This window comes from Culex pipiens, chromosome 2 (genome assembly GCF_016801865.2).
Source record: "Culex pipiens pallens isolate TS chromosome 2, TS_CPP_V2, whole genome shotgun sequence".
NCBI classification, from domain to species: Eukaryota; Metazoa; Arthropoda; class Insecta; order Diptera; family Culicidae; genus Culex; species Culex pipiens.
The window spans coordinates 95,268,760-95,282,280 of NC_068938.1; the positions used below are offsets into that span (position 1 = coordinate 95,268,760).

Genomic DNA, 13,521 nt, shown 5'->3' on the forward strand with positions numbered 1-13,521 from the left:
TGACACACCCTGCAAGAGCGACAACTTGCCCAAAGGCATTTTGTCAGAACGCGTTTTGTCACATGTGCATGCTCATGTGAATGATTGTAACTCGGGACTCCGGCAACCAAGTTGAACCAAACAAAACTTGTTTGGCATTGTTTACAATGCGTGCGCTGTTATTCAATGTCAAACATTAACATGCGTTTTTACTCGAAACGTCAAAATGGCGTGAGTGACAAGATAGCACGATCACGTCAGTGTGTGCGCAAAAATAGAACTAAAAAGCCATACTAGTGAGGTGGCCAAGAAGAATAATAATTATTATAGTTGTTCATATTTTCTTTCCGCGCACGGGGACTGACATAACCTTCTCCTTTTTGCATGTGTAATATGTATGTTAGGGTAGGTTGGCCTGTATCGGAGATCAGCAATGCAACTATGTATCTTCAAGTGTAACGTGGAGATTGAAACTAGTCTTAAGAAATTGTTGAAGGTTGGTTAGACCAAGTTAGGAACAGATACCCTATTTATCATATAGGTACCAGATGTGCAAATTCTTTCATGGTGACATTGCATCCATTTATGACAGAGGAAAAGCAGCAGTATTCATTATGCAATTTTGTATAATTTCTGTGGCAAGATAGACTGTACGGGAATTTCCGCAGTAACTTTCATCATAAAATAATGTGGATACTTTTGAACTCTCTGACCTGTCGCTTGTCAAGTGATCATTTATGCTTCACTTCAATTACAATTCAATTCTCACAATCAAACCCCACTCACACCGTGTATAATTATCGGCGGCATCAATCAAAGGTGCACCCTGGAGGGGGGTGGGGACTTCACCGCGGCAATTAGAGTGCACTCTCATTGTGCCGTATACATTTCAAACGACTTCCCAATCAGAACACCAGGTGGCGCATAGTGAAGCATCTCGAATCCTAAATTAGCTGCTCCGTGAGCGTGGGGTTCTTTGTTCCGCGTGATTGTAAACCACATTTTGCGGCACAGTTTTTTTTCTCTAATTGTTATGTGGGGTATTGCACTCTCGGTGAGGGATGCTGGCCGCCGGAAATGCGGAAGAAGTGTGAGGAATGTGCGGAACTGAGTTGACAGTAATTGAGGTCAAGCGAATCTCGATTTCAATGTCGGAAAATCAAGGAATCTTGGTCTAGAAAATTCTGTACATGACTTACTTATTATGTCATCCGCCTTCGGTCAGCATTTCTAGCGTTATCAAGCATTATCGATTAACGAACGTTTGTTTTCGTTCAAAAATCCTCCCAATAAACAAACCCACGCAATTGCTTGCCTTTCGATAAGGCTGGCTCGAAGTTGAAGTCAACAATGACAAGCGGCATTTCAATCAAAATTCACCATACTTTATTGCACGACTCCATTCTGCAAGATTTTATCGCTCAGGCCCGCTTGATGCAGGAAAAGTACGCGTTCGAAGCGGATATGACCAGCGCCGAGTAGTCCACTCCCTTCAGCGTCAGACACATGGTGACGCGATTCTGCTGACTGTTGAAGTTAGACACGAGCTGGGCGAAGATGCTGTACGTATCGGCCAGAGCTGGTTGGTGGATGTCCACGTTGGAGGAGGGCGTTTTCTGTAATTTCGTGATCGTATTAATGTAAATCTTGTATTGGTTAGGATCTTACTTACGGCCAGTATTTTGCTGAGTGCAATCCTGCGAACGGTGGCACTAGATTTGTTCGTGACTCCGGTAACGGCATCCGTCCATAAACTGGTGTAATACAGACGATCTTTGAGTAACTTCTTTAGAATGACCGCCTGCTCGTTAGCTACAGCTGTAGAATCCAGAGAGCTCAGACAGCTTGACAAAGATGGTATCCGAGTACTCAACGTCTTGACCAAAGGAGTCAGATACTTGGTAGCACAGGTACTTCCGGAAGGAAGGTTTCTGATAGCGTTATCCAACGTTTGATACGTGTTGAACAGAACATCCCTAGCTGCCGTTTGGACGGAATCCGTAGTCCAGGAAGCAACCGCTTCAAACTTTTCCTGAGAATTGGGCAACAGCGTATCGAGGAAGTATTTGTAGAAGTTGACGAAATCGTTTGTGGCCGCGGTGATGTTCGCGACATTTGCTCCAATAATGTCATCCGTGAAGGTTTTTATCTTATCGTTAAATTTGACAGTCACTGTATTTAACTTGGTCAAGGTACTGGCAATTTCACTCGTAAATAAATCTGATGCTTTCATTATCGCATTGTATGATCTATACAGAGGTGCATTAAGTGTCGAGAACGCATCCGTTAGCAGTGACGTGTAGGATCTTATCAGATGATCAGAGCTTGTGACCTGCGACATCAAATCCGCTACCTGACCCTGCACGATTTCAATTTTCGATTTGAATGCATCCAGAATACCGATCGCTTTGGCTAATTTAAACTTGTTCAACACTTTGAACACATTTCCGGGTGTTACATTGTTGATGTCATCAATCAGGTTCAGCGAGCTATCAAAGGTACTCATCGAGTCTTCCAAGTCAATCACGATACTTCGCAGAATCCCAAAGGCATCAGTAAGTACCTCAGCGATTCCCGTTGAGATTAACCTAACTTTGTCAACTTCAGTGGACGTCGACTTGACGAATTCCTCCGCCGTGCACAGTGCCTCGTTAATTTGGGCAAACAAGTCCAAGGGATCACTTATCATGTCCAAAGCTGCGTATCCCACTAAACTGGTAGCATTTTGAACGGTTGTCACCATCCCACTGTAGATATAGTTAACGGCATCTGCAGCATCGCTCAACTCAACCGTACTAAACGGATACAAACTGTTGAACCTGGCCATCGTCGCTTTCATTGACAGGAAAGGTGTTACGACGGCAAGCGCTGCATTCGAAATATCTCTCTCCGTACCAAAATGACCTTTGATCTCCAATCCAAAAAATTGCTCTCCATGGGGAACCTTTAAAAATTTGTCGTTTTCAATTAATTTGAATTAAAAATCTTACCTTACCTGCAAAATTAACACCAATAAAGTATAAAAGATACAGAACCTGATAGTCATTTCGGAACCTCACTCCAGAAAGGTCGAACGGAAATTGAGACGTATGAATGAATTTTTCCAACGGTCCTTTCCGATTTGGGTGTTTGGACAAATGTTTTCGGCTTTGGAAAACAAGTACAGTGGAAAATTACTACACGACACAGGCTGACTAAAAAAAGACAATATCGTCAAAACGGTGAATTCGAACATCGAAAGGTGCAGAGATTGTAAAGGTGATGATGATGATCAAAACTGACAGCTCTACGCGAATCCTTTAAATACATAAACATAAGTGTATTTTACAAAAAATGCTCTATTTAAATTCAAGGGTGATTATAAATCTCTAGTCTTTTTTTTCTCCAAAATGTGTGGAACGGTGTATGACTCAAAAAACACAGAGTTTCCATATCAGATATCCTATACTATTCAGTGAATGAATGAAAAATTTAGTCAGTCGTTATAGAGACGCCTTGCCGCCCATTGGACATACTGTCGTGAATTAGTTGTGATTTTCGTTTCGAAGTTAAAAAGTCTTTAGGTCGTATCAAAAATCAAACCATCCACTTTCACGACTCCCGGGTCGAACCTACACAGAAAAAAAAGTGTAAATTTCCACGTCATGTAAACCATGTTTCAAATGTAAAATTGTTATATGTAAAATTGAAATCATATGTAAAATGCCAAATCAGATGTAAATTGCTAACATGTAAAAACTATTTGCATGTAATTGATAAATCTCATGTAATTGCATGGTTGTTTTACAATTTTCCAATGTTTTGAATCATGTAAAAGCCAAATTTAATGTAAATTATTGATGATGTAAATCAAAAATCGTGTAAATTTTAATGTGAAGCTTATTTGACAGCAACAATTTGCTTTCAATATTGATGTTTGTTTTAAACAGAGTGGAAGTGTTGTTAATACTAATAGCTTGTTTTTGTCGTTTTTGCCGGTAAGTGACTAAATTTACCAAATGCAAACAATGTTTACATTCATAAACTATCGTCCCAATGTTTAAATAGTTTGAGGCAATTCGTAATTTGCGAAAAAGAGATTTATCGCGTCGGTTGGTTATTTCTGGGAAAAATTATCATGTTGTTGAGCTTCTGTTTCCGCTGCACCTGACAAAGAACCTATTTCATTCTATGTTCGCGGTCAAGGGCGCAGCGGAGGCTGGTGGATTTAACTGTGACGCAGCTTCCGGAGCCGTCTGCAGGGAATCTAGAGAGCTGTGTATGATTGGCTCCGGGAACGGTAAGTTTTTAATCTTGTTCTCAAAATTGTTTACACCTAATAATTCTACTTGCATTACCTTTTAGCTGACCCTTAAAATTTGTCCAGTTCCGAGTAGCTGCCCAGGAGAAAACTCTCGGCGCTCCTCACGTAGGTTTGGGTTATATCGAGATCAGCCGAGAACGGATAAATCGAATGATAGATGGCGGAACTCGAACGTCCTTCGGATGGTGATGGTGAAGGGAGAACGTACTGACGGCTCCGAGATTATTCGAAGAGCTGGCAGAAACATTCCAGCAAAATCGATCAACGAATGCCTACTGGGGGCCGTTTCCAGCATCGAACAGTGGGGCCACTTCCTGCATCGAACCGTATTTACGTTTGGCTCACCTTTACGAATTTCCAAAAAGCTGCTCGACGAAATGGTACTTTTTTTTTATTTATGCACAAAACTAAACATTTTTTTCTGAAGAGATTACATTTATTGGAGCCTGCTAGAACGGGTGAGACTACTTGTCAAAAAAATTGAAGGGATTAGCAAAAAGACATAAGCCAAAAGGCATAACTTAAAAGGAATAAAACAATTGAGTACACTCAACCCCCATTGGTTTGACATTTTAAATTAGTCATTTCTTGAGCAACATTTATTAGGACAGCATAAATAAGCATTTCGACAGCTGAAATTATTTATTGTGTAAATTCCGAGACAATATTTAACAAAACCTCTGGAGCAACCCGAGAAAAAAGCGGAAAAGCATTTGGACAGCTGTATCTGTTTTGTAAAATCTAACACAAGATAACTTTTTCACAAAACTCGAAATTTAAATTACCGTAAACTGGGGTCAATCGGGACACATGGGGCGAATTGGGACAGCAGTTTTAACCATGTTGGTGCACAATATTTTGATTTTTCTTGTTGGTTTCGGTTAGAACAGACTCAGACCAACAAAATGTGTACATCCATTTCCAAATTTAAAAGCTTTAAGTGCTCTAAAAACTGCTTTCCCTATTCAGACTGTAGTCCCGATTCGCCCCAGATTACGGTAATAGTTGAGCTTTACACTTGGCTTCACAGCTACCTTCAAACACTGCGGGATTTGTAAAATAGTTGATTGTTGTCTCGGAATTAGGAAAATAGTTACAGAGTTCAAAATGCTTATGCACCCTTTTCAAATATTGCTCAAAACCTGAATCATTTTTAACTACTTTAGCTTTTGTCAACGACAGTAGACGTCAACGGTTCTGTCGCAACTGGTTTACAAAGATTGTTAAAAAAACATTTTAACATTTTCAATTATTTTTTGTAAAACAATTACTGGAGTATTTTTGAAAAGGTCCAATGAACCAAATTTTCAGTTTTTGCTTTTTGTGTGTTTTCCTCTGACTCAAGGCGGTTTCAAAAACACCCAAAAAAACAAAAACTGGATATTTTGTTTATTGAACCTTTCAAAAATAAATCCAGTAATTAACCTTTTGCTTCTGTTGTATCCAGTCTTCCCGAAACGCGCGCACGCCGTACACGCCGTACAAGTTTTCAGTGCAGATGAACCTCAAACACACCAGGCTGCCATGTTCGAGTTCTCCCCGCACGGCGCACTCAAGTTTACACGCGGTGTAAACACGGGGTGCACACCTCGGGTACAACGCCGTGCGAGCGAAGAGCGTATAAAGAGACGAAAAAATGACTGCTTCTCACTCTCTCTACGGCAAACACTGTAGCGTGACTGCAGCGGAGAATGAAACATCACTTTACAGCAGAGGGAGCGTGAGGGAAATATTTTTGTCTCTTTTTTGCGTCGTCGGCCTGCACGGGGTTTGTACCCGAGGTGCAAGGTTCGGTTTAAACTTGAGGTTCGTGTACGGGTACAGCCTGTACACGGCAGAGTTTAGGTTTGCTTGTACGCGTGCACACGCGGTGCTGGTGTTTGATCGGGTACAGAAAACAGAGAACGCGGTTGAACGCGGTGCACGGGGATCACTGGTTGTATCATGTTGGCGTTTCTATTCATTTTATTTTTTTAATTCCGTAGAAATATCCATTGATCGAACCGACTTTCGGCAAAGTGGCAAAATAAACTAAATTTTCTCACCATTCAACCAAGCGATGATACAAATCTGAGCAAATCTGATAGTGTCCAATCACCCAGGTTCTCCTGTGCTACCAACCTAAAAAAAATGGAACAGCAAAACTTCGCTTCGCTAGCTGTCATTGTGAAAAAGTACCGTTTCCTTGTGCGCCTTAAAAAGTAAACAATGGTTTTTTCGCCAAATCCGCAGATAAATTCCGAAAAAATAAGATTTCAAACAGCTCATCGTTTTAGGTAAGTAACTGCGGACGGTTCACCGGGTGCGAGATGCAAATTAAAAAAAAAACTGGCTTCTTTCAGGTCAGAACACCCGGCGTCGAAGAGTATTTTCGAGATTGCCCGCACCTCCTCGTCCTAGGTGCGATGGCGCCACCTTGGAGGTTGTGCCTGCCGGTGAAATGTTGGCCGTGGCGGAACAGTTTCTGCAGCAGCAGATCGGACGGTTTCCATCTGGGCGTTGTACACAGAAAAAAAAAAATCGGGTAAATTTACATCATTTATGATGTACCAAAAGTGCACGTCATTAATGATGCGAATTTACATCAACTTCATTTTAAATTTAAATGTCATCCGATGTAATCGAGCCGAACAAACAACGCTTCGAAAACATGTAAATTTCCGATGAAATATACGTAAATTTACCCAAGCCGAAATTTTTTTACCCCGTTGAATTTAGAATCTGATGTAAATTTCAAAAGCATTGCGGTTTGTATTGGCATGCATGTATTTTTTAAGCGCATTCTTACGGTTGTGTATTGAATCTAATTTAGATCAGTACAAACCAAAAGCGTGCAATTCAAATAGTTGAAAATCAATACAAGTATAAGCTTATGAGAAACACATCAAGATCTAAATCCAACGGGGATGTCGAAACGGAAAATGTATTTTTTTCCCCATTCAAGCGTGTATAATAAAAATAGCATTTTGTTGGATAAAAAAAATTAAAACGTTTCTACTTACTATATCATTTGAAACGTCATCGTTCGACCAAAGTTAAACCCGCCAATATTCACTCGATAATCATGCCGTCAGACTTTTTTGCGATTCTGAAAAAAAAGTTTAAAATATGGCCCCTAAGAAATTTCACGGTTCAACTTACCTGTCTTATTATGAGAACACTGTCACGGGTCAAAATAGGAAGCCAGTTCATCGTATGAGCGTGCTTTGCCCCTGAACTCAAGCCTGAAACCGACCACAACCGAGGGCATTTTTTCATTCTCGGTCTTGATGATGTATTTTAGATAATGCTGCTTGTAGATGTACTCGATGTTCGGCAGATACTGCCCGGTGAAGACCGGTGAGTTGACCTCGGTCGGGCTGGAACACTTCTTGATGCGATCCTCCACGGTCAACATTGTCGCTAAATGATGTCCGAGTGCACGCTGCGGTCCAGAACGACACCTTCATCAGTCGAGAATGTTGGATTTTCATCTGCAGCTGGAAAGTGGACACGTTTCAGACTTCAGAAACATGTTTGCGTGCCAAGCTTGCGCAGGTCGTACACGTACGAGTTGATGTACTAAAGCGGAGACCACAACGCTGCGAAAAGTTTCTCATCGGCTCATTTCGGCTAACTTCCCAGTAGCAATTGGTCCATCGAGGACAACGATCTAAAATTGATAAGAATGAGTCGGTTCAATACCTTATAATCTACCTCTGGGATATCACTCACCTTGGTATTTTAGTTTAACTAATTGATGGTGGTCTGAACACGATGTCCTTGAAAGTCTGCAGAACTGAGTCTTCCTTCTTTGTGTACGGGAACCGTGCCGGCTTGCACAGCTTTTACCTCGCAGCTTGGCACACATGGCTTTGACGAGGACAAGTTCCTGCTGTCTTAAAGGTGTCCAATGTCCAGCTGCGGTTGACAATCCAGCATTCTCGACTGATGAAGGTGTCGTTATGGACCGTAGCGGACATTATTTGTCGCATCAAGAAGCGTTCCTGCCCGGCCGAGGTAAACTCACCGGTTCACGAGGTTCACCGGGTAGCATCTATCGAACATTGAGTACATTTACAAGCAGCACCAATAAGTACACCAGCACACACCGGACGGACATTTTGCACAACCTGATTATCAGCGAGATAATCCCGCGACTCACGGATTTGCTTCACCGGTTTTGGAACTGAAGGCCAACTCGAGACACAACGGTTACCGCTCCCGGATGACCGCTGACAACGGAGATCCACTCTACACATTTCCCATAAACAAGGGATGGAAAAACTGCAAAGAAACGAATCAAAATAAATATTGCACGATTAAATAATAAGCAATATTTAACTAAATTCACGATTCCTTGAAATGCTTTTACCAGTTTTTATTTAGTGTGTGTATGGTGGGTGTCTTTGCTAAGACGAAAAGTTATTAAATTAGGTGCACGTTTCCGGAAGAAAACCAAAATTTACTTTAAAATTTAAATAAAATCTAGGAAGTTTACTGGATTGATTCTTGTTCATAATAGCATTTCTAGAATTTTTTTTGAAAATGTCCTATCAGCTATAGTGTTTTATATGTTTATAGGACCTATTAAAAAAAACTCTAGAATTTTTTTATTCGCGTTTTATGAAAATCCTTTATACCAAGCTTTTCACTAGAGTCTGACGACTCTTAGCGACTCGACTCAACTATGCAAACCGAATAATAAAAAGAAACTTGGAAAAAAATACCTTGAACTGATAATTTAAAAATAAATTAGAAAAAAGAAACAGCAACACAAATCCTATTGATTGAAGAACGTTTCCACAACGCAAAATAATTGTAAATTTTAAATGAAAATTAAAGCATACATGCTTAGTTTTACTCAAATTTGAGTACTCTTTTTAGGAGTTCTGTATTTTTTAATTTTATAGTCATGCCAAGTTTTTCGTGCAATGGACCTCTGACAAAATTCATTTGTTTTTTTTTGCTTACTTTGATTTGCGTTCTAAACAGTTTAGTTACTGTCAACTGTTCAGAATATTTCGCTCTGCATTTTATTTTGGACTTTCAAAAAGTGTTGAGTAAATTTTCTCAAGTTGACTGTGATTTTTGGCATTATATGTAAAATCGGTTTGTATTTTTTTAAAATAAGTTACCTTTTTTTAATAAAAACTGGGAATCTTACACAGGAAACTGATACAAACTGATGAAGTTGAGGACGCACGTTCCGGCGATGGCAAAGCAAACTACCATCTACAATAATATCGACGACCCGCTTCCGGACACAGATGTATCCCCAGTAGTGCAGGACCAGCAGCTCACGGGCCACATCCTGGATCCCGGTGTTAAGCAGCAAGCAGCTTCCGGAACCTAATTCAAAATAGAATGGTGAAATCTCCAAACTATTTTTCAGGCTTTATTTTTGAACTTACCTTTTGAAATAAGCAGATCCACTTTTTTGTTTCTGCAGACTTCTGATCTTGTGCTGACAGAGCTTATCCAGCAACATCCTTATCAGGGCTTAAAATCATTGGAAATATTTGTTGTAAATTTGCCAGTGTCGGAGTGTAAACAAAGAGTCTATCCTTCTCGTGTAAGTTGATGTTTACATTAGGAACGAGCAGGATAGACACTTTGTTTACACTTCAACATTACCCAATTAGATTGTTTTCTTCGCCGATTTCTCCCGTTTCTTGTTTCCATTAGATGCAAGCGGGAATGTGAACGGGTTTTTTGAACACCGACCAAAAATGTCCCCACCATCGATAAATATTGCCAATTTTACAATGACAGTAGTCCGCCGGAAATACACTTACAATCCCGAGCAACCGAACTGACCCGCGGCTGCACAAAGTTGTTTTGATTTTGCCTGCTGTCAATCACAACAGCAGGCAAAAAAAATGGGATTTTACACTCTTTTAGCATTTACATTGAACAATTTTAAATGTTTTTCACAGTTTACATGCTTTTCATCCTTTCAAATTTGTTTGTTTTCGTGAACATTTTTGTCATTTACATGAGATTTGCCAATTACGTGCAATCTCATTTTACATGATGGTTGTTTGAGTGGCATTCAACCATTAACATTAGATTTCAAATTTACATGGAGCAAGTTTACGTTTTAAACAAAGTTTCCGTGCCGTGTAATTTTACACTTTTTTTTCTGTGTAGGACCTAGTCAAGCTGCTGTAGGATGACGCCAGCATTCCGTTGGCCAAGGCAGACAAGGCCAAGCTAGAGGAGGTGGTCAAATCTTGCGTCGGAATCAAATTTATCGGCCGTTGTCAAGACTGCGCTGGAGACGTTCGTGTTGACGGAGAATTATCGTACCGAGATCGATATTAAAAAGTACGCCAAGTGGAGAGAGTTCTGGTGTATAGATCGACGCGTGGATGCGTAGTGCGTGGAGGTATACTGAACAAGGACGTGACCCACCCGAAGATGTGCCGGTCGAGAAGCCCCGCATCGTTCAGTTGGATTGTCCACTGGAGTACAAGAAGGGCGAAAGTCAAACCTGCGTGAAGATTGTCGACGATCAGGATTTTTAACAAAGACGCTTCCGGCTGTATCTGCACATTGAACCTGTAGTTGGTCTAAAGATGACTTGCAAAAAAAATCGAGGGTAAGTGATCAAACATAATTTTCAATTCACCTTACTTTTTCTCAAACCTTTCAACTTGACAACGTTGCGACTTGCTTTAAATACAGTCAATATTTGATTATCCGCGAAATTGATCTAAAAAAACTTCCTGTTCTTAAATACTGATGTTGTTGCTCTGTTGGATCCAGAGTTTGATATTATAATCAAATTTTGGATCCAACGGAGCAAAAAAATTTGGTTTGGTAAATTTACATTATTTTTATTGGAAATTTACACGATTTCAAAATATTTTGATTGGAAACATTTACAATGAAAATCATGTAAATTTCCGATGAATCTAATGTAAATATACATCATTTATCATGATACCTTTTGGTACATGATAAATAATGTAAATTTACAGGAATATTTTTTTCTGTGTAGGAGCCCGAAGGCTTGAATGGGGAGAGCACCCAAACGTATTTTTACTCCAAGGAACCTTCCACTCCAGGGTTCGAACTGACGACCTTTGGATTGCGAGTCCAACCGCCGCCAGCGATTCCACCGGAGCGGGCTTGGTTTGGTGTGTTGTTTGTACTTTTAGCGTGAAGACGACCCGTACACTTGGAATGACTTAACGGCCTAACAACATCCATGGCCGGAACCGACGTTTTACTTCCCCATCCGATGGAAGGTTGGAACAGATGGGAATCGAACCCATGATCTTCCGCTTACTTGATAGCTTCGACCATGGCGGAGTGTTTAAACGAAGTAATTGATTCCATCCTTTAAAAGGCTGTGATCCTGCGTATAATCAGTACCATTTTGATGGAAAGAAATAGTTTTATTGTAAAGTACATAAAGTTTTTTCCCGTTTAGGCCCGCTTGATGCAGGTGAAGTACGCGTTCGAAGCGGATATGATCAGTGCCGAGTAGTCCACTCCCTTCAGCGTCAGACACATGGTGACGCGATTTTGCTGACTGTTGAAGTTGGACACTAGCTGGCCGAAGATGCTGTACGTATCGGCCAGAGCGGGTTGGTGGACGTCCACGTTGGAAGAGGGTGTTTTCTGTAATTTCATGATCGTAATGATGTGAGTCAGTTATTGAGTAGGATTTTACTTACTGCAAGAATTTTGCTGAGGGCAATCCTGCGAACGCTGGCACTAGATTTGCTCGTGACTCCGGTAATGGCATCCGTCCATAAGCTGGTGTAATACAACCGATCTTCAAGTAAGTTCTTCAGAGTGGCCACCTGATCATTGGCTACAGTTGTAGGATCCAAAGAGCTCAGACAACTGGATAAAGACGGAATCTGAGTGCTCAACGTCTTGACCAAAGGAGTCAGATTCTTGGTAGCACAGGTACTTCCGGAAGGAAGGTTTCTGATAGCGTTATCCAAAGTTTGGTACGTATTGAACAGAACATCCCTAGCTGCCGTTTGGACGGAATCCGTAGTCCAGGAAGCAACCGCTTCAAACTTTTCCTGAGAATTGGGCAACAGCGTATCGAGGAAGTATTTGTAGAAGTTGACGAATTCGTTTGTGGCCGCGGTGATGTTTGCGACATTTGCTCCAATAATGTCATCCGTGAAGGTTTTTATCTTATCGTTGAACTTGACAGTCGCCGTGTTCAGCTTGGCCAGGGTGCTCGTTATTTCATTCGCAAAAGCATCCGACGACTTCATTATCGCGTTGTACTTGCTAGACAGGGGCACGTCCAGCGTCGAGAACGCATTCGTCAGCAGTGACGTGAATGAACTCATCAAATCTTCAGATGTTGAGATTTGCGACACCAAGTCCGCCACTTGACCTTGCACGAGCTCGATTTGGGATTTGAACGCGTCCAGAATTCCGATCGCTTTGGCTAGCTTGAACTTGTTCAGCACCTTGAAAACCATTGCAGATGTAACTTGGGTAACATCACCCAGTGAACCCAACGAGCTCTCAAAGGTACTCATCGTATCAGTCAAATCTCCCACGACGCTTCCCAGTATTCCAAAAGCATCGGTCAAAGTACCCGAGATTCCCGCTGAGATCAGCTTAATCTTGTCGACTTCAGCCGGCGTTGCCTTGACGAACTCATCCGCAGTTGCGAGGGCTTCCGTAATGGCACCGAACAACTCCACCGGATCGGAAGTTTCGTCAATTGCAGCCTTTCCCACCAATCCGGTTGCGTTTTGGATGGTCGTCAAAACGCCATCGTAGATGAAACTCACACCTTCGGCGGCATCACTCAGCGGCACCGTGCTGAAGGGGGACAACGCGTTGAATCGGGCCATCGACGCTTTCATCGGCAGGAACGGTGCTACGACGGCGAGTGCCGCGCTGGAGATGTCCTTCTCCGTGCCGAAGGTTCCGGTGACCTCGAGTCCGAAGAATGGTTCGCCATTGGTGAGCTTGAAGGAATTTTGGTTAAAGTGATGAATTTGAAGGGATTTGCAATACTTACCTGCAAATTTGCAACGAATAAAGTGAAAACACATAATCTAACAATCATTTCTAGATTCAATTATCTTACTGCTTCAAATGGTAACTAAATCGATCGGTGATGGTGGATCCCTCATCGTAACTGTTTGAACAAATGTTTTCAGTTTTGGAACAACACGCACAGTTGAGTATGATTCCGTGATCGTAGTCAAAATTTGAATTATATTCCAGCGTTGAAGTCAAAATTTCGATTATTTGTTCCACTGTGA

At 41.4% G+C, this 13,521-nt stretch overlaps 3 protein-coding genes across 5 annotated transcripts in view; 1 reads left to right on the forward strand and 2 right to left on the reverse strand.

Moving 5' to 3' along the window:
- LOC120425849 (phospholipid-transporting ATPase VD) overlaps window positions 1–13,521 on the forward strand; it is a 135,233-nt gene that overhangs the window by 65,134 nt on the left and 56,578 nt on the right. The gene's annotated exons all lie outside the window — the stretch shown is intronic.
- LOC128092745 (uncharacterized) lies at window positions 665–3,158 on the reverse strand. Its single transcript, XM_052707222.1, has 3 exons — window positions 2,975–3,158; window positions 1,652–2,923; window positions 665–1,595 (listed from the first exon to the last, which is right to left on the reverse strand). Exons 1-3 carry the CDS (start codon window positions 3,023–3,025, stop codon window positions 1,401–1,403), a joined length of 1,518 nt encoding a protein of 505 aa, XP_052563182.1. The 5' UTR covers window positions 3,026–3,158; the 3' UTR covers window positions 665–1,400.
- On the reverse strand, window positions 11,628–13,375 carry LOC120425850 (uncharacterized). Its single transcript, XM_052707223.1, has 3 exons — window positions 13,275–13,375; window positions 11,950–13,221; window positions 11,628–11,893 (listed from the first exon to the last, which is right to left on the reverse strand). Exons 1-3 carry the CDS (start codon window positions 13,320–13,322, stop codon window positions 11,699–11,701), a joined length of 1,515 nt encoding a protein of 504 aa, XP_052563183.1. The 5' UTR covers window positions 13,323–13,375; the 3' UTR covers window positions 11,628–11,698.